General features: G+C 54.6%; 1 protein-coding gene across 1 annotated transcript; it reads left to right on the top strand.

Moving 5' to 3' along the window:
- The first annotated feature begins 4227 nt into the window (after positions 1-4227).
- CTRC (chymotrypsin C) lies at positions 4228-10392 on the top strand. Its single transcript, XM_036256839.1, has 8 exons — positions 4228-4267; positions 5678-5769; positions 5854-5951; positions 6803-6928; positions 7727-7863; positions 8992-9137; positions 10026-10217; positions 10348-10392. The coding sequence occupies exons 1-8, from the start codon at positions 4228-4230 to the stop codon at positions 10390-10392; spliced, it is 876 nt and encodes a 291-aa protein (XP_036112732.1).
- The last annotated feature ends 8191 nt before the right edge of the window (positions 10393-18583 follow it).

Below are 18583 nucleotides of genomic sequence, written 5' to 3'. Positions count from 1 at the left end.
CCAGCGCTCTGGGGCTCAGCCAGGCAGGGTGAGGGGACAGCTGTGTCAATCTACCTCACGGGTCCACGCTCTCCCAGCCGTGGCAGGAAGGCTCTGGGGGCAGAAACACCACTCTGGTCCCCCAGGGAAAACCTGAGGGTCCCAGGGGCTCTGGAGAGAGCAGCGTGGGGAGGAGGGACTGGCCCCTCATAGGGACGGAAACCAGCGACATCTCCGTTCTCCGGGAGGTGTCCGAGAAGTGCTTTAAGAGGTTTGCACAGATCAGGCAGTGGGGAGCAGGGGACCTCACCCGGCCCTTTCCCACCACCTTCCCCAGAGTGACATTCACCGCCTTGTCACCAGCGACGGGACCTATCCCGTCACACCTACCCCCTGAAGAAGCATGGGGACCCCACCTTCCCTGTGCCGCCGGCCCGGTCCCACGCAGCTCCCATGTGCTTGCTCACGTGTGCGCGTGTCTGTGTGCGTTGCCGTGTTGTGAAACTGTGCCGTCACCCAGTCCAGACTAGTGAGTGGCCGCTGAGGCCGCAGGTATGCAACTTCTGGTGTGTCACTGCTTTTTGAACTCGATAACTCTTTATTTTAGTAAACTTCCCCAAGAGTCTGAGAAGATCCCGTCAGACTTGCAGAGGTTTTATTTTTTTGGCCTTAGAATCTACAGAAACTAGGAGGTACCGACCCCAGCGCCGCCCCGGATTGCGTTTGCCTTAGCGGATCTATTCACACAGATGAATATAAAAAGTTCTTTTTCCTTGGGCCTATTGCTTTTTTATTTTTTTTCCCTCCCTTCTCACTCCCCCCACCCCAAAAGAAAGCTACTTCTTCATTCGGTGGTACAATTATTTTTTTTAACTAAAATAAGATAAAAATTCTATATTCTTACGTGCCTGTGGTTCTTGTTGGTTGGTGGGGAGGAAGGGGAATGAAAGGGGGGAACAGGACGAGGTCGCCTGGCTGGAGCCTGTGCTCGGATGGCTCCTGAGTGTTGTCAGAAATCAGGGAGAAGGGACACCTGCTAAAGGGACAGGTTGAGTGTGATGTCCACCTGCTATCACCGGGCGCTGGTCTAAGCACCTGATACATATTCATTTCATCCTCACCAGCCCCTGACGGGGCTGCTGTTTCTTTCCCAGATAAGAACAGGGGGACCCTGCAGGCCAGGGCCACTGACCCCTAGCCAGTTCAGAGGGGCATCCATGGGGCCGTGATGCACAGCACGGTGGCTGCAAGTGGCACCAAAGCCACGGAGAAGGGTGTACCCTGGAGCCCCCGCCACGCACACAGGCTGAGTAGTGGGCCGATGAGGAAAGAACCAAGTACTCCCTGTGTCTCTGGACTGATCACCATCACACTGGGTCTGTCTCCACATCTGTTCAATGCAGGGGTGAGCTAGGCTCCCAAGGGCTCCCAGCCCTGTGGTTTCCAGGTGGAGCACCCCTGCTCTCCAAGGCGAAACCTGGGCTTCTTGGACTTTGGGTTTAGGCTGGGCACTACTGCCCCTGGGTGGACATGGGTGGTACTACAGAAGCCAGGATGCCCTCCACCTAGGCTGAGGTCCCTTCCGGCTGTGATGGGAAAACATGGCCTGGAGCCGGCTGTGTCCTTGGAGTGCATTTCCTGGGGAATGCCACCCCCACGCACCACCTGGTGCCTGAGGGGCCAAGTCATTCGCACACGTGTTAGTTTAAGCCTGTCAATGGTCTTCCCAGGGGGGGAACAGATCCCTGACATCCTAGCGAAAGGGGTCTCAGAACCGAGGGACAGAGGATCCATACAGGGAAGGGTGAAAATTCAAGCTCCGTGCACCCCGCCAATCTGGCCCGGGGATGGATGTGGGCCCCGAACCCTGGGGTGTGAGACGGGCTGCTGTCCCATGCCAGGGTCCCCACCTGCAGGCCTCAGCTGCACTAGAGCCCCCTGACTCCCAGCCCGGGCAGAGGGCACAGCTGAGGAATGAAGAGGCCCCAAGTGATTCAGGGACCAAGAGTGACAAGGGAGACAGCTCCTTAAAACCCTCCACTCTGGCGGGTTTGGCTCAGGGGTTAGAGCGTCGGCCTGCAGACCAGAGTCCTGGGTTTGATTCCGGCAAAGAATATGTACCTCGGTTATGGTCCCCAGACCCGGATGGGGTCATGCGGGAGGCAACCAATCGATGTGTCTCTCTCACATCCATATCTTTCTCTCTCTCTCTTCCTCCCTCCCTCCCTCCCACTCTATCTGAAGATAAATGGAAAAATATCCTCGGGTGAGGATTAAAAAAAAAACAAAAGCCCTCCCCCCTCACTGAGTCCTGGTCCCCAAACCCCTCACTCAGCCCCCAGACCCTCTCTGAGCCCCTAGTACTTCCACCTTATTTTAAGGAGAAACCCTGCCAGCCCCAAGACCGGCCCCCTCGGTGGACCTCACCTGAGATGGAACAGCTGCCACCTGAGAGTTTGTCCCAGGACCGTCTAGCAGATAGGGGCCCCAGTCAGTGCACCTGCTGGTTTTCAGGCGCTCGCCACTGCCCCGCCCCCAGCCTTGCACCGCTGCTCCTGCGGTTTCCCCTCTCCTGGCCCCACCCCCACCAAGTCATTATGGTTATTTTTCCAGCACAGTCTGACCCTGAGTGGCTGGGAGACACCGAGGTCCCAGATCCTCGGAGACCCCACTCCAGCCCTGGCAAACACAAGGTTCAGCAGGGTGGGGTGGGAGTCGAGCATCCTCACTAAGTCCTCAGGTTTATTTTGGAATCTGTAGAGAAAGATTTCCAACCTGTACCTCATCAAGCCCCCCCTCCCGGAACCGACTTCTCATTCAGGGACACCCCACAGGCCACATCACCCTGCCCGCCGGGAGCTCTAACGATGCTGAACAGGGTCTCAGTATCTCTGTAGTCCCAACCCTAGCACAGGACCTACACATAGAAGGTGCCCAGCGAATGTGGGAAGAATGAATGAATGCATGAATGAATGAATCGATGAATGAATGCATGAATGAATGAATGACCTCTGTGTACACGGGATATATCAGTGCCTCATAGTCTGAGCAAACAAGTCACATCTTTAAGCGCTCACGTTAATCCAAGCCCCCACCCTCCAATCACAGAAATGCCACTCCCCAGGGCTCCCCTCTCAGATACCCACAAGCCTTCCCTGCTGGGCCGGTTTCTTCAGGCTGGGTCACCATGGCCTGGAAACCAGGTCTGCCAACCGAGTGTCACCACCATAGCAGGTAGTTTGAGCCCCTGTAGTAACGATGTCCCCAGCACATTGCTCCCGGCACTGGGGCCAGGTCAGGAGAGGTTGACACACACCCAGAGACAGCTCTGACCTCTGCCCAGTTGCTCCCAGTGAAAACCCAACTTTCCACCCAGTAGCCCAGGGCACAGGTAAGGCACCGCCAGGGACCAGAGCAGGTGCTCATGATGACCCAGCGAGCGTTCCCCAAGGCCCTCCCCGCTGTACATAACCTGGCATGAGGAGGGCCACAGCCGGGGCTGACTGTCCAGCAGCGCGGTGGGCACAGTGCCTGGAGCCCACAAGACCTTCAGGGTCCACAGAAATGTTTGGTTTCTTTTACAATCAGCAGGGGAAAATTAATATAATCCAAACTAGATGATATTAGTCTTTATACCCATGCAGTCATAAAACATAATTTTTAATATTTTTTGCCACAAAGGTAAAAGGGCCTAGTGATGGTCCAGACTCGGACTTTCTCATAAGAACCAGATCACAGCAACAAGACCAGCCACCATGAGATAGCGCTTGCCGTGTGCCAGGCACTCTTCAATAGCCCTATGAGGCAGGTAGCATTTTCTAGATGAGGATGTGGAAGCACAGAGAGGTTGAGGCACTAGCAAAAGGTCACACAGCTTGGAAGCAATGGCTCTGGGTTTTTCCTCCTTCAAGTATATGGTCCAGCGCTCGGCAAAGCGCTCAACGCCCCGGCTTCCGCATCTGAGTTAGGGAGAGAGAAGAACACTCTGAGCAGAATGGTGGGGGGCCCCAAAACCTGTAAACCTCAGAGTGTGTTCCGTCCCAGGTCATTTGGGGAAATCTATGCCTCGAGCCAGCCCTATCTCCTGCCCAAATTAAACAGTAACCACCCAAGGTCAGGGAAATGACCTTGTAAGAACAGGTTTCTTTCCCAGGGGTGGCTCAGCTTTGACTGGTGGGCCACCCTGCTTCTGCCTATAAATAATGCCCTGCCCGCCTGGACGGCCACTCGGTCCTGAGCACGCACAACATGCTGAGCTTCACGGTCCTCGCCGCGCTCCTCGCCTGCGGTAAGCTGTTGGTCAGGGACCCGCTCCGCCCACGGGCTGTGAGCCTGGGCTGGCCTCCCAGGGATGAGGACAAGAGCAGGGCCCTCTGCTTTTCCGAGGCCCAGGAAAGGAACTTGGAGTCCACTGTGGGTTCAGATACTGCTGACCAGCTGAGTGTCAGATGAGCTACTCACCTTCTGGCAACCTCACTTCTATTATCTGTCAAGTAGAACTGATGACCTGACCTCCCAGGGTGAGGACCAGCGAGGAGGTGTGGAGAGCCCCAGGCCCATGCCTCATCCTGGGTCACTCCAGGGACCCTCGGGCTGGCCTTCCCGGCATCGGCATCTCTCCCTGGGGATTCTTTGCTCCCCCGTTGGTGGCCTCTCCCAGATTAGAAATCAACAAACCGGGCTGGAAGACCACTCACTCTCGGTAGGATCCGGACGAGACCCTTCTCTCTAAACCTCACTGGCTCTTTTGGCAAACAAGGGCACTCGATGAAGACCCCTGCGCTGGCCAGTAGTTAGTTGGTCATTGTCCCGTGAACCGAAAGGTCGCCAGATCCATTCCCAGGCAGGGCACATGCCCAGGTTGCAGGCTGGATTCCTGGTGGGGGTCGTGCAGGAGGCTGCTGATCCATGTTTCTCTCTCACATCGATGTTTCTTCCTCTCTCTTCCTCTCCCGTCCTCTTGCTCTAAAAACCAACTTTTAAAAAATCTTTCTGCAAAGTTATTTGTAAAAGAGTCCCTGTAGCTGAGGACGACCATAGCCGCAATGGTGACAGGTGCTTCCATTTAGGACATGATGACTACGCGCCTCGCACGCCCTGAGCCTGCACCCGCGGGAGCTAACTGGATCCTCGCAGCTAGCTGGGGGCGGGGTCTGTTGATGCCTCCGCCTTACAGATGGGACACGGAGGCTCAGTGAGGCCGGGTCTCGCCCAGGCTCGCGTGGGTGACCGGTGGTAGAGCCGGACTTGCATCTGGGTCTGTCTCACAGTGGAGCACATGCCCTTGACCGCCCCACACAGCTCCCAGCTCTGACAGTCTGGGGCTCTGTGGGCTCCATGCTCACACACCCCCATTGCGCTGTGGTCTCAAAAGGGGCAGCGGGGTGAGGATGAAGGGCACCAGTGCTCCTGGGCATTCACACGCATGCCAGCCTTCTATTTTCTTCGAGGTATGAAGCATTCCCTCTGTATCAGGCCTTTCACCAAACTCTTTGTAGGCACTGTCTACTTTGCTCTCAGGATAAACACACCAGGTTGGTGCTACTCTTCCCATTTTGCAGAAAGGGAAGCTGAGGCCCAGAGAACTAGATGGCTCCCCCGAAGTCATGCAATAAAATAGGATCCTGTTTCTGCCCAGCCCCAAAGTTCCACCTGCCAGCCCCCCTTACCTGTGTTCTTCCTCTCCTGTCTCTCCCAGCCTCCAGCTGCGGGGTCCCCACCTTCCTGCCCAACCTAGCGACCCGAGTGGTGGGAGGAGACAATGCCAGGCCCCACAGCTGGCCCTGGCAGGTAAGTACTGTTGCAGGGTGGGGGGTGGGGGGAGAGGGGGTGGGATGAGGGTGTCTGTGGGCTGACAGGTGGTCCCTCCTCCAGATCTCCCTCCAGTACCTCAAGGATGACACGTGGAGGCACACCTGCGGTGGCACCTTGATCTCCAACAACTACGTCCTCACAGCTGCCCACTGCATCAGGTGAACGGGCGTGGTGCCCTGAGTGGGAGCCTCATAAGCTGCTTTTATTGGGCACCTACTGTGCACTCAGGCACTAGGCTAAATAAGCTACTTATCTCCAGCAACTCCATTTTCATTTCTCTATCCGATAGTATTTACTATGCACCTACTGTGTGCCAGGGAACACAGCAGTCAGGACAGAGTCTGTGCTCTCAGTGGGCTTGTATTCCAGCGGAAGACAGAGCAACAGACCATTGAAGTAAACATACAACGTATCAAATGACAATGAAGAGAAAAGGCTGGAAGAGAATGGAAAGTATAAGCGGTGCTGGTTTAAATGAGGTGGCCAGGGAAGCTCTCTCTGCAAAGGGGACATGTGAACAAAGACCTGAACGAAGTGAGGGGAGAGCTCATGATCTAGGGGAAGGGCGCTGCAGGTGGAGGGAACAGCCAGTGCAAAGGCCCGGAGGAGGGAACCTACTCGGTATGTCCGAGGAAGGACGAGGAAGCCCGTGTTGCAGGAGCAGTGGGGGCGGGGGGTGGAGTTAGAGGTAATGCAGATGAGATGATATAGGCAAGAAGCAATCGGCTCCCACAGCAGTCCTGCAAGGGGGGTTCCAATGTTATCTCCACCTTACAGCTGAGAAACTGAGGCACGGGGCTACCCACCTAGGAGTCAGAGTGAACTTGACTCCAAGACAGGGCCCTTCCCCTGCACCCTGGGAAGGGTCAATGGAGATGGACGCTCCCTTCCCCCACATGATTCCCACTGTGGCCACAGAACTGAGCCACCAAAGCTCCTAGTTCCCTTTCTACGCCACAGCCAGCAGGGACAGGAAGCCAGCCTGATCCAGTCCCCTTCCTCTGTTTAGCAAATCCCGGACCTACCGCGTGGGCCTGGGGAAGAACAACCTGGCCGTGGACAACGAGGAAGGTTCTCTGTTCGTGGATGTGGACACCATCTTTGTCCACGAGAAGTGGAACTCCTTCCTGGTGCGGTGAGTGCCCAGCTGACCACCTCACAGCCTCCGGAGGCAGTGCAGAAGGAGGGGTCCCCGAGACCGAGCTGCACAGCCTGCTCCCACCCTGTCCCTGGACCCCATCCTTACCCTGCACAGCCAGCAGATGACTCTTTTATGCAAAATGATAAAATGCTAAGTGGAGAAGGACGCCCCTCCCATTTCCATCATTGGCCAGCGTGCCCCAGCAGGTACTCAGGGAATCACCCCGAGGTCCCCACAGTGTCTTGCCAGAAGTCCCTCAGCCAGCGGCTGAGCCAGGACTCACCTTTGAATGCCTGCCCATTGCAGTAAGCACTTTAAATACCATCTCTTATTTAATCCTCACAACAGCCCTAGACTAGGAATTGAGGCTCAGAGAGGTTAAGGAATACGGCCCATGTCACACAGCCCGTATATGTCAGAACTAGAAATCAAACCAGGTCTGCTAAGGTTGCTGGATCTCATCCTAGTAACATGAAAAAATTTAAAAATTGCATCCACAAGCATCTCTCTTTTATCATTGCACTTTCCTACTTACCGTTGCCTAATTTCTGGTTGATACCTAACCTGTAGTGGTCTAAAAATCTTCGTCTACATCTAAAGGAGCAGGTGATGGTGTCACGAGGCAGATCATCTGTCCTCTGATATTTCTGTCAGCCAATAAGAAGCTGGCAGTGAGGATGTTTAGGGAGGACCCCTGGTTCCCTTGGCCTGACTCTCAGCTCACAGCCTGGTCCTCTTAGCTTTGGGCAGCCAAGACCTCCTGCTCATTCAAACCTCTCCTGTGAATTCCAGCAATGACATCGCCCTCATCAAGCTGGCGGAATCCGTGGAGCTGAGTGACACCATCCAGGTGGCGTGCCTGCCGGCCAAGGGCTCCTTGATGTCTCAGGACTACCCCTGCTACGTCACTGGCTGGGGCCGCCTCTGGAGTGAGTACAGCCCCTGGCAAATCACAGAGCCTTCCAGGAGGGAGTGGCTCTCGCAAAAAGCACACCACCCACATCTGCCCATCACTTTTCCTTTTTGCCTAAACATCTCCAGATTTTGTTAACTTTGTCTGAACAGCTAATGTTTATTAAGCACATGCCATGTAACAGAGACACACGAAGGGGCGCTATAGGGTTAAATAGACTAGGATCTGTCGAGTGCTTAAAACAAGGGTTGGCACATACTGAGTGCCATATTAGTGACTTTTTTTGCATTTTTTATTGATTTATTTGTGTTACAGATGTTTCTCTTTTTTCCCCCCTAGACACCCTCCTCCCGATCCCTCCACCCCCATTACTGACTATTAAATAATCTAAACAAACCTTTAAGGCATGGAGGATTAGATCTCATGATATATTCATATGCCCAATAAATACCAGCCAAAGTAAAAAGTTAAATGCAAATAAATGAAACTATGAAAGACTTAGGAAAATGCAGATTAATACTTGGGAAATCTTGCCCTGACCGGTGTTGCTCAGTGGTTAGAGTGTCGGCCTGCAGACCAGAGAGACCCAGGTTCAGTTCCCGCTGAGGGCACATACCTCGGTTGCAGTTTGTCCCCGGCCCCAGTTGGGGTCGTTTGGGTGGCAACCACTCGATGTGTCTCTCTCACATCGATGTTTCTCTCTCTCTTCCTCCCTCTCTCGTCCTCCCTCTCTCCCTCTGGCTCTATCCGAAGATGAATGCAAAAATGTCCTCGGGTGAGGATAAAAATAAAAATAATAATAATAGAAAAAAATACTTGGAAAATCTTACTGTGCTATATTAAAGGAAGAGTCCTACAAGAAGACGAGTGAGAAGTAAAACCTCAGAATCCAAATTAAAGAGAAATCCCCCCAAAGAGCTTTCTGTGGTTAGTTCTGCCTCCAGCCTGTCTCCCTCCCTGCCCTCGGAGGGGTCTCTGGCCCAAACAGTCTGAGACCACGGGCTCAGAGCCTCTCCTCCCCATCAAGGGCGCATGTGTGGTTCCCACAGAGTAGCCAGAACCGCCCGGGGTCGTGCCAGCCCCGTCCATCCCGCTGTGCCCCGAAGGCCCGGGCTGACCCTGCTCGCACCCGTTCTCTCCACAGCCAATGGCCCCATCGCCGAGGAGCTGCAACAGGGCCTGCAGCCCGTGGTGGACCACGCCACGTGCACGCAGAGTGACTGGTGGGGTGCCATGGTGAAGGACACCATGGTGTGTGCTGGGGGTGACGGTGTCACCTCAGCCTGCAACGTGAGTGTCTGGGCCCTGCACCCCGTCCCTCGCCAGGTGGCCAAGTGGAAGGGGACAGTGGGCAAGGCAGAGGAGGTGTGGAGAAGGGAGTCTCACAGGAGTACACCCTTTCCCTGGGAGGAGACGGGGCTCCAGGTGGAGGCTTAGCAGAAACTTATCACCCCTACCTCCTGCCCTGCCCTGTTACGAGAGCATGAGAGTGGAACGTGAGTGTCTTCGAGTCCCTGTCCCACCACTCCGTAGCTGTGTGAGCTTGGGCAGGCTGTTTACCGTCTCTGGGCCTCAGTTTTCCCATCTGTAAAATGGAGATATAGTAAGCACTTCACAGGGTTGCTGTGGGAACTAAATGAGTCTCACGAGTGCAGAAGAAACTTCATTACAGTCTCTACACACGTTCCGTCATGCCGTCGGCTCCACCCGTCCAGGGAGACAGAGGACACAGGGAGTCTGACACAGATCCCAGAAACATCTAGGACAATCAGAAACTGTCCTGTTTTCAAACACATGACCCCGCTCCCTACTCCCTCCTGCCTCGGGTTCCCAGCTCTCCAACATAGCTCCCAGCGTCCTCACCTCTCCGGGCAGTTTACAGAGTCTTAGACATGGTGACCCGAACAGCTAGGGAAACCGAGGCACAGAGGGGCTTATCATCACCCCAAGATCACACAGCACATCAAGAGCCAGTCTGACACCCCCGGGCCTCCTAGAATGAAGCCAAGGTAGCCCCAAACCACCTCTTCTCTGCTTCCCTCACCATGGACAGGCTGAGGCCAAAACGGGGGGTACCAAGGCTGAGAGGATCCCCCCTTCCCCACCCCGACTCGCCCTTGCTTCCCAAGCCTGCCCCTGGGGGCGGCCTGGGGGCTGATGCTGCCGGGTCTGGTGCAGGGCGACTCCGGAGGCCCGCTGAACTGCCAGGCTGAGGACGGCTCCTGGGAGGTGCGGGGCATCGTGAGCTTTGGCTCTGGGCTGGGCTGCAACACCCTCAAGAAGCCTGCAGTCTACACCCGCGTGTCTGCCTACATCGACTGGATCCACGAGGTGAGCGCCTGCTCTATGCCCGCCTTCCCGAACACCCCTGCCCCTCACCTCACTTCCCCGTTCCTCCACTCACTCATTCACTCATTCACTCATTTGCTGGTCCCATCATTCGTTCGTCCGTGTGCTTGCTCCCCTGCCCACCCATCCGTGGCGTCATCCACTCACTCAGGGAGTGCTGAGCGCCTGCTGTAGTCGCCGGAGTCAGGTGCAGTGAAGCACACGGCCGTTACCATCTGTCCCTTGGCTTCAGCAAATGCTCATATCCCGATCCCAGGACCACGCCAGTCCCCCCAAAAGAGAAACGTGGCCCCAGGAGAGCAGGGCTCAGCAGAGGAGAGAGGACAGCATGGCTGGCCATATATACCCTGAGGGCAGGGAGCAGAGGGTCACTCGGTTTGGGGGCTCTCACACCAGACACAGATGTGTTCTGAGCCCCATATGCACAGTGGTCTAAAGGGCTGAGGGGGTGCAGAGCCCTTGGGCAAAGGCGAGACTGGCTTGTGACATCCCAGGGCTGCCCGGGGTGTCCCCTTGTTCCTATTCTCCTGGCAGAAGGGGACACGAGCGCCGGCGCACGCACACACTTACCCTGTTCTCTGCTCTTACAGAAAATGCAGCTGTGATTCGTCCCTGGGAGCCACGGCCGCAAGTCCCTGAAGTCACAATAAACCTCCTTCCCCCTCAAGCTGCCTGCATTCTTGATTCGCGCCTCCCCAGCCGTTCCCCAGCTCTCGGGGCGTCCCCTTTCCACATGGGGAATGCAAAGAGAGACCCCCACCCCAGCCAGGCTGCTTAGGCCTTGGCGTTTGCTCTGGAGGTGTTCGTGGGGGGGACCCCAGGAAGCCACCTGGGGCCTGGGGGATATGAGCCGAGGACACACCAGACCCTTGCCCCCAACATCTCACAGCTGTGAATCATTGTGGCCCTGATCAAACCACCCTCTTCCTGATCCTGCCTCCACGGAGGAGTCTGGCGGGTCAGCAGTAGGTGCGGGATGGGGTCTCCCCAAGGACAGCCTCCCTGGCTCAGAGAGGCAGGCCACAGAGGGATGCCCACTGCCCAGGGACCACTCCCGGGTCCCCGAGGAATAGGTTCCTACAGACCCCCACCCCGGAGCAGCCCTCAGGGCTGCTGTCCGCCTGGCCTCACTGAGGTAGGGAGTATTTGATGAGCCCCGGCCTCATGCCAACCCTGTGCTGGGCACAGAGAGGGTGCAGGAGGAGGGAGACACCAAAGCCCAGCCCTCAGGGGGCACAGGTTTAAGGAAAGCAATGGTTTCCACACATGGTCACAGAAGGTCAGAGCTGGAAAAGCTTTCAGTCTTGGACAGGAGGGAAACTGAGGCCCAGAGAGAGGAAAGAGCTGGGCACAGGAGCAGAGAGCCCGGATGCAAGAGCCATGGAGGCTCGGCGAAGGAAGAGCCCTCCCAAGGCCCCCTGCGGGGCAAGGGAGGCCAAAACGGAGAGTCATCCCGTGTAGTGAGGGACGGACCAAGTGGGGACACTGACCTCTGACCCCGGCACTCCTGAGAATGTGCTGATCTACAAAGGGAGGTGCCCCCCCGCCCCGAGCCTCTGAACTCCGGCCGCCCAAATCCGGCCTCCCCACTCGTCCTGGGAGAGCCCTCGGCTACAGCTGCCTTCTGGTTAGTCCACAAGTTGTCCTGTTTCCCCATCACACTTGGACTCCTGGAGGTGGGGACCATGGCGTACCTCTCCAACGTCACTATGCCCAGGCAATCCTCAGGAAAGACTCTTGTCATTCAACAAGAGAGACATCTCCAAGCAGCTGGTGTTGCTAGAGAATAAGGAACAGGGCAGGAGGGAGGCACTGAGTAGTTTTCTAGGACATGAGACTTTTCAGTGCTAAAACCAGGACAGTCCGAGGCACACTGAGAGGCTTGGACATCCTAGCAGGGAGGGGCGAGAGGTGTGGCTGGAGCATGAGCAAAGGGCTTTCACGTAAGGCTTATAGCCATGGTAGGGGGTGTTGGGACTTTGTTTGGAGGGTAATAGGGAGCCATAGAGGGCTTTAGGTAGAGAGGTGGCCACTAGGTCAGATGTATACACTCCAGTGTTCATCTGACAGCTGTATGGAGGGTGACTTGGAGCAGGCAAGCATGGAGGTAGGGAGGCCAGCCACAGTGCTCTAGGCCAAAATCAACGTGGCCCCAACCAAGGCAGTAATAGAAAGGAGAGAGGGGGCTCAGGAATTCAGTCATAACTCGGGACTTATTTAATAGCCATATGTATAGTATTAAACAACAGCTGCCCTCCCTGCCCCCCACCCCAAATCTACATAAACTTCTGAGAATGTGATTGGATTAGCACTACTGCTTTTTTTTTTCATATCCTCACCCAAGAATATTTTTCCATTTATCTTTAGATAGAGTAGGAGGGAGGGAGGGAGAGAGAAACATCGACGTGAGAGAGACATATCGACTGGCTGCCTCCCGCACAACCCTAACCAGGGCCGGTGACAGAACCGCAACCGAGGTACAAGCCCTTGACCGCAATCCACCCTGTGGCTCTTTGGTGCGCGGGCCGATGCTCCAACTGCTGAGCCAAACTGGCCAGTGCAGCTCAACTACTTTTATTAACGAATGAATGTTGAAACATGAGCCACAGTTCTGTTTGTTCGACAAGAACATAAAACTCTCAGACTCAGGGCCAAGACCCACGGTTGTGCCCAAGAGCCCATGTCTATCTGAGGCAGACAGAATAACAGCCCTCCAAAGACGTCCACGTCCTAGTCCCCAGAGCCCATGACTGTTACCTGATGTGGCAAAAGGGGCTTTGCAGGTGTGCTTAATTTAAGGACCGTGGGATTCAGTGTCCTGAATTAGCCAGGTGAGACCGATGTAATCATAAGGATCTTTATAAGAGGGAGGCGGGCGGATGGAGACGGAAGGAGAGGTGAGGAAGAAGCAGGGGGTTGGACTCAGAGGCAGGTGCAAAGTTGTGCTCTGCTGGCTTTGTGGACTGAGGACAGGGCCACAAGCCAAGCAGGGCAGGCGGTCTCTAGAGGCTGAAAACGGCGAAGGGAGGGGTTCTGCTCTGGAGACTCCAGAAGGACCCAACCCTGGTGTAGCCCAGGGAGCCTAATGGTGCCCCTCTGACCTCCAGAACTGTAAGAAGACAGAATTATGCGCTCTAAGCCACTGCATTTATGGTACGTTGTTACAGTAGCAATAGGAACTAATAAACCGTCTCTCCTCTCTGCTGGCAAAATCTAGGGTACGCCGTGGCGGGTAGGGGAGAAGGAAGGGTGGGGTCAGGAAGGACTCCCTGCGAGCTGGCTGGGGTGACAGCAAGGATTTGTGTACTTTGTCCAACAGGTCACACACCAGTGGCTGGAAGAGAGGAAAAGCGGGCACTTGGGCACTGACCCTGCCACCTCCCCCTCTGAGAGCCCCCATGCGAGTGACCCACTAGAATGTCACTGTGTGTCTGATGCAGTGGCCATGGTTGGTGCGCATTGAGCGCTAGGTCATCTGTGTGCCAGGCACCATCCTGGGACTTCCCATATACTATCTCATTCAACAATCAGGGCAGCCCTGATCACTATCCCCTTTACAGATGAGGATACTGAAGCTCAGAGAGGTTTAAAAACTCACCCAAGATCACACAGCTAATGATGGGCCCCAGGATTTAACCTTAGGTAGCCTGACACTGGAGCCCGTGTGGCTAGCAACCCTGTTATTCGGTCATTAATCCCAAATCTTAAGGAGCCCCCTCTCCACTAAGTCCTCTAGTGGCCCTGCCAGAGCGTGGGGGTGGGGTGGAGGCTGTGGGTGTGCTGACGAGCCTGAGCAAAGCTGGCAATGATCCCAGACAGACAGAAACCTGAGAAGGGAATTATTGCTCACAGATGTTCACAGAGGGCTTGCCCCCACCGTACCGGCTACTGCTGGCACAGGTTAATGATGCTGTGTAACAACCAACCACAAAGCCTCGGTGGCATCCAGGGGCAGGATTTATTGCTCACACATCTGGGGTCAGCTGGGGGCCAGCGAGGTGGCCTTGCTGATCTTGGCTGGAATCCCTCATATGTCTGGGGGTCTGGGGGTTGGCTGATCAAGTCTGGGTCTCAGCTCCACGTGTCTGTCATCGTCCTCCCGGGAGGACACGGCAAAGTTACATGGCAAAAGGCGTGGGTACAGGGAGGGGTAAAGAATCAGGGCCATGTTGGCCATCTGCCATACCCACATTATCTCAGCCACAAATTAACAGCATAAACCATGGGAGGGCACTCACGGGGCTAGAGCGCCGAGCTCCGCCACTGACAGGCAGGGACAGTGGCTGAGTCACTAAAGCTCTCAGAGCCTCAATGTCCTCATCTGTAAAATGGGTGCCTGCCTTTCCTCCTTCCTTGTTGGGAGCCAATGAAAACACAGCAGCTTGTGATAGGAGTCATTGCTTCCACTGGCCTCCTGTTAGCACATCTTCCCTGTCCCGTTGTTCCTTAGGAGAGAGAGCCTCATTTCCAGCAGGCCTTGGGGGGCCGGCTCTCTGAAGCTCCCTCTTAGAGGTTGGGGCACATGTCTGCAAAAGTTCTCATGGTGATGGCCCAGGGGGCAGGTAAAGACAGAGAATACACACGGAGCTTCTTCCCAAAGCATCGCATTTCCATAAACACTGGGCGGGAAGAAAAACAGTTTCCATTAAACCCATAGAAGCTGCAAAATCCAAAGTTCCCCAGATGAAGAATGAGACTTTGGAGACATCTTGCTGTTGCAATGACTGCTTCGTGCTAGACCTCAGATATCGCTTTGCTGCAAACTGGAGACCGCAAAGCAAATCTGTTTTGTAAATAAAGTTTTATTGGAGCCCAGCGATGCCCAGATGGCTGCTTTTGTAGAGCCGACTTGTGGCAACCATATGGCCCACAAGCGAAAACGTTGACTGTCTGGGCCTTTTCCGGAAAGTTTGCCAACCCCTGATCGACTAGGCTTCTTTGATGGAGACGTTTGTTCTGTGCTATTCTGGTATCTGAGGTCTGCCGTCTAAGGATTTAAGAGTGAAGGCTGTATTGCACATTTACTATCATCAGTGTTTTACGTGAATATACGGTTGTTTCATTTTACCCATAAACCTAAGAGGTAGGTGGAATGCCTGTTGTTTCTATTTGATAGGTAAAGAAAGTGAGAAAAGAGAGATGAACTTGCCCCAGTCCAGTTCTTCCCAAATTTCCACCCGCAGAAGAACCATCTGCTTCCTCATAACCTGCAGGCCTGAGTCAGAGGTCTAAGCTGTGCGATGCTGCCATCCAGCCCACTCGCGGGAGCAAGACACAAACCAGAGTCAGCACGCAGAAGCCTGGGATGGAAACTCCAGCCCGTCGCCGCTGAGCCATATGGCTTCTCAGAGGGATCTCTGTGAATGAGTCATCAACTGCATGAGAAATTCACAGCTTTATCTCCCCGCCCCCACTGAGACCTCAAGGACCCAGCTGCCTTGCTGTCCTGCAACAGCACACAAATATGGAACGGAGCACCAGAGGGGGAAGTGGGCTATAGTGCCTATTTTCTCTCTCCCCCACTGGCCTCCGTTCTGTCTCTAGAACCCTGGATTTTTGTTTCTGTGCCACCCCTCCCCCACTCCTACACATGGTCTGGATGGAGCCTCGGGCCTAGATCTAGGGGCAGGACTTGTGCTTCAGGCCTGGCCAATCAACATGGTGCATCCCCTCCCCACCACAACAATTGGCTCAGGGATGGGCATGTGACCTAAGGCAGCTCCAATCAGAGAGGGTGGTGGGCCTTCTGAACCCTGGAAGGCGCTCTCACTCCCTGCTGGGTTTGAGGATGAGGAGGTGTGAGGCTGCAACAGCAAGAGGGAGAGAAGGGGCAGAAGGGGTGGTTTTGCTTCCCAGGGTGTATTTGGCTCTGTATGGAGACATTTCTGGTTGTCATGAGTTGGGGGTGGAGAGCAGAGGAGAGGGTTACTGGCATCTAGTGGGTGGGGGCCAAGGGATGCTGCCAAGCTTCCTACAATGCAAAGGATCACCCCCATAACAAAGAATCATCCCTCAAAATGTGCTGCAGTTGAGAAACCCTGAGTCTGAGATCCTATAGTCATCCTGTCCCCATGGATGGGAGAACCCGCTGCTTGAGGCCACTCCGTGGAGCTGAGAATGGACCTCACAGTGGAGACAGAGCCGAAGAGTGGAGAGAAGCTGAGTCCTGGGGACGTCCTCAGAGCTCCGGATCCCGCTGTGCCTCAGGCCAGCACTGCTCCTGGGCTTTTCCATCATGTGGCCCCATCAACGGCCCTGTGGCTTCCGCCTGCTTGATGAAGTTTTCTGTCACTGTCAGCTCCACAGAGCATATGTCCTTCTCTCTGTTTTAGAGATGGGCAGCCCCAGGCCACCGAACCTGTGTGTATGACTTGCCCAAGGTCACACAGCAAGCCCATGGCATGGGCAGCCAAGGTCACACAGCAAGCCCATGGCATGTGCCAACTGATGTTGGTTCAGTGACCTCATCCAGGACAAATTGTATTTTTATATGAAAGCAAACACAGCTAGCTGCATGAAGCAGAATGCCAAATCCACATTAACTTTCAAGATAAACAAGGAGACTTCAGAAATAGTGTGTTGTTGTAGTGACTGCTACGGGTTATAAACAAGAGCCAAACACCTGTGGGGGGTGAGGGATGGAGCCGGGACGAGACCCCAGGTGTTCCGACATCCACTCCCACGGCTTCTGCACCCAGCCTCGCGATTACAGAACTCTGCGCCCACATTCTCACCTACCCCGCAGCAGACAGCCCGGCCTGGATTGTTATCCGGGAAACTTGGGTCCAGAAGCTAAGTGACTTGTCCGAGACATGATGTTCAAATCTGACTGAGTGAGGACTTGAACCCAGGTCTGAAGAGTTGAAGTCCCTTTCTCCTCTGCTTTTCTGGCTGGGGCCAAGGGTACTGGCAGTGGTCACAGAGCAGAGCTGTCTCACCAGAGCCTGGCCTGCCCGGCACTGTGCTCTGACCACAAGCAAGGAGAGGAAAGGTCTAAGGAAGAGCGAGGGAAGCCTGCTGATTTTCTGCACCCTTTCCCTGCCAAAAACGAGGGGCTCACTGCAGGACTAGGAGATTCAGAATGCCACCTCCAGCGGCATCAAGCAAGAAGGCTTTGAAATCAAACCAATCTAAGTTGGAATTCCCATTCCGTCTTAGAAGCTGTGTGATCTTGGGCAAGTCACTTTACCTCTCTGAACCCCCGTTTCCTCGTCTGAAATCAGGGATCCTCTTGCAGGATTTTGTAAGGCTCAGGTTACATAAGACTTAGATGCATCTGACATATATGTGATGTTCGGTATCAGTCTCCCTTTTTGGATGCTCTTGCTGGACCCCATTTGGAAGATGAAGTTATTGAAAAAGCGCAACTGCTGCTGTCTTGGGATTAGATAATAAAATACCTCTTGCTCCATCTCAACAAAGTCTCTTCTGCCAGCACTCTCTCTGCCACCCCAATTGTGTGGATCTGTCTGTGCTTCTCCTCTGTAAGCATGTCCCCTGGGGGGGTTTCTGGGGGGTTTTTTTGTTAATCTTGACCCGAGGATATTTTTCCATTCATTCTTTAGAGAGAGTGAAATGGAGGGAGGGAGAGAGAGAGAAGAACATCAGTGCTAGAGAGACACATCAATTCGTTACCTCCAGCACTACCCTGACCGGGGCCAGGGATTGAACCTGCAACCCAGGTACAGACCCTTGACCGGGAATCAAACCCATGACCCTTCGGTCCGCAGGCCGCCACTCTAACTGCTGAGCCAGACCGGCCAGGGCTCCCCTGTGTTTTTCAAATCCTGCAAAACAGACTGAACAATCTGTTTCTCCCTGTTTCACAGATGGGCAGGCCCCAGACCTAGAGGTTTACATGACTCATCCAAGGTCACACAGCAAGCTATGGCCTAGAACAAGGTTCATCAACCCTGGCACCGTCGACATTGGCACGGAGATCATTCCTGTGATGGGCTGCCCTGTGCTTGGTGGGATGTTTAGCAGCATCTCTAGTCTCTACCCACTAGATGCCAATAAAACCCCATCCCAGCCATGACAACAAAAACGATCTCCAGATGTTGCCAAGTTTTCCCTGGTGGGCAGTGCCAGCCCCATTGAGAACCACGGGCCCATAATGCTCTTTGTTCAGCATGCCAGCTGTTTTCTTTGAAAACTCAACTCCAGCACATAACAGGTAGAACCCCTATTTCAATATTCTTCGTGGGCATCTTTTACAGGGTGTATTTTCAGGGTGACAGGTGGGAGAAAATGGGAAAGAAAATATTTGCACACAGGCCCTGTTTTCCACTGGACTTTGAGAAAATCCCCACCTTGTGCACTCGGGCCGATAAGACTGCTCATAAAACCAGGGCCCGAGCCAAGTCCAGGAATCCTACGGACACACC

The sequence above is a fragment of the Molossus molossus genome, unplaced genomic scaffold (genome assembly GCF_014108415.1).
Source record: "Molossus molossus isolate mMolMol1 unplaced genomic scaffold, mMolMol1.p scaffold_m16_p_12, whole genome shotgun sequence".
Taxonomy (NCBI): domain Eukaryota; kingdom Metazoa; phylum Chordata; class Mammalia; order Chiroptera; family Molossidae; genus Molossus; species Molossus molossus.
The sequence above is the reverse complement of the archived record's forward strand: the minus strand, read 5'-3'. Positions and strand labels throughout refer to the sequence as shown.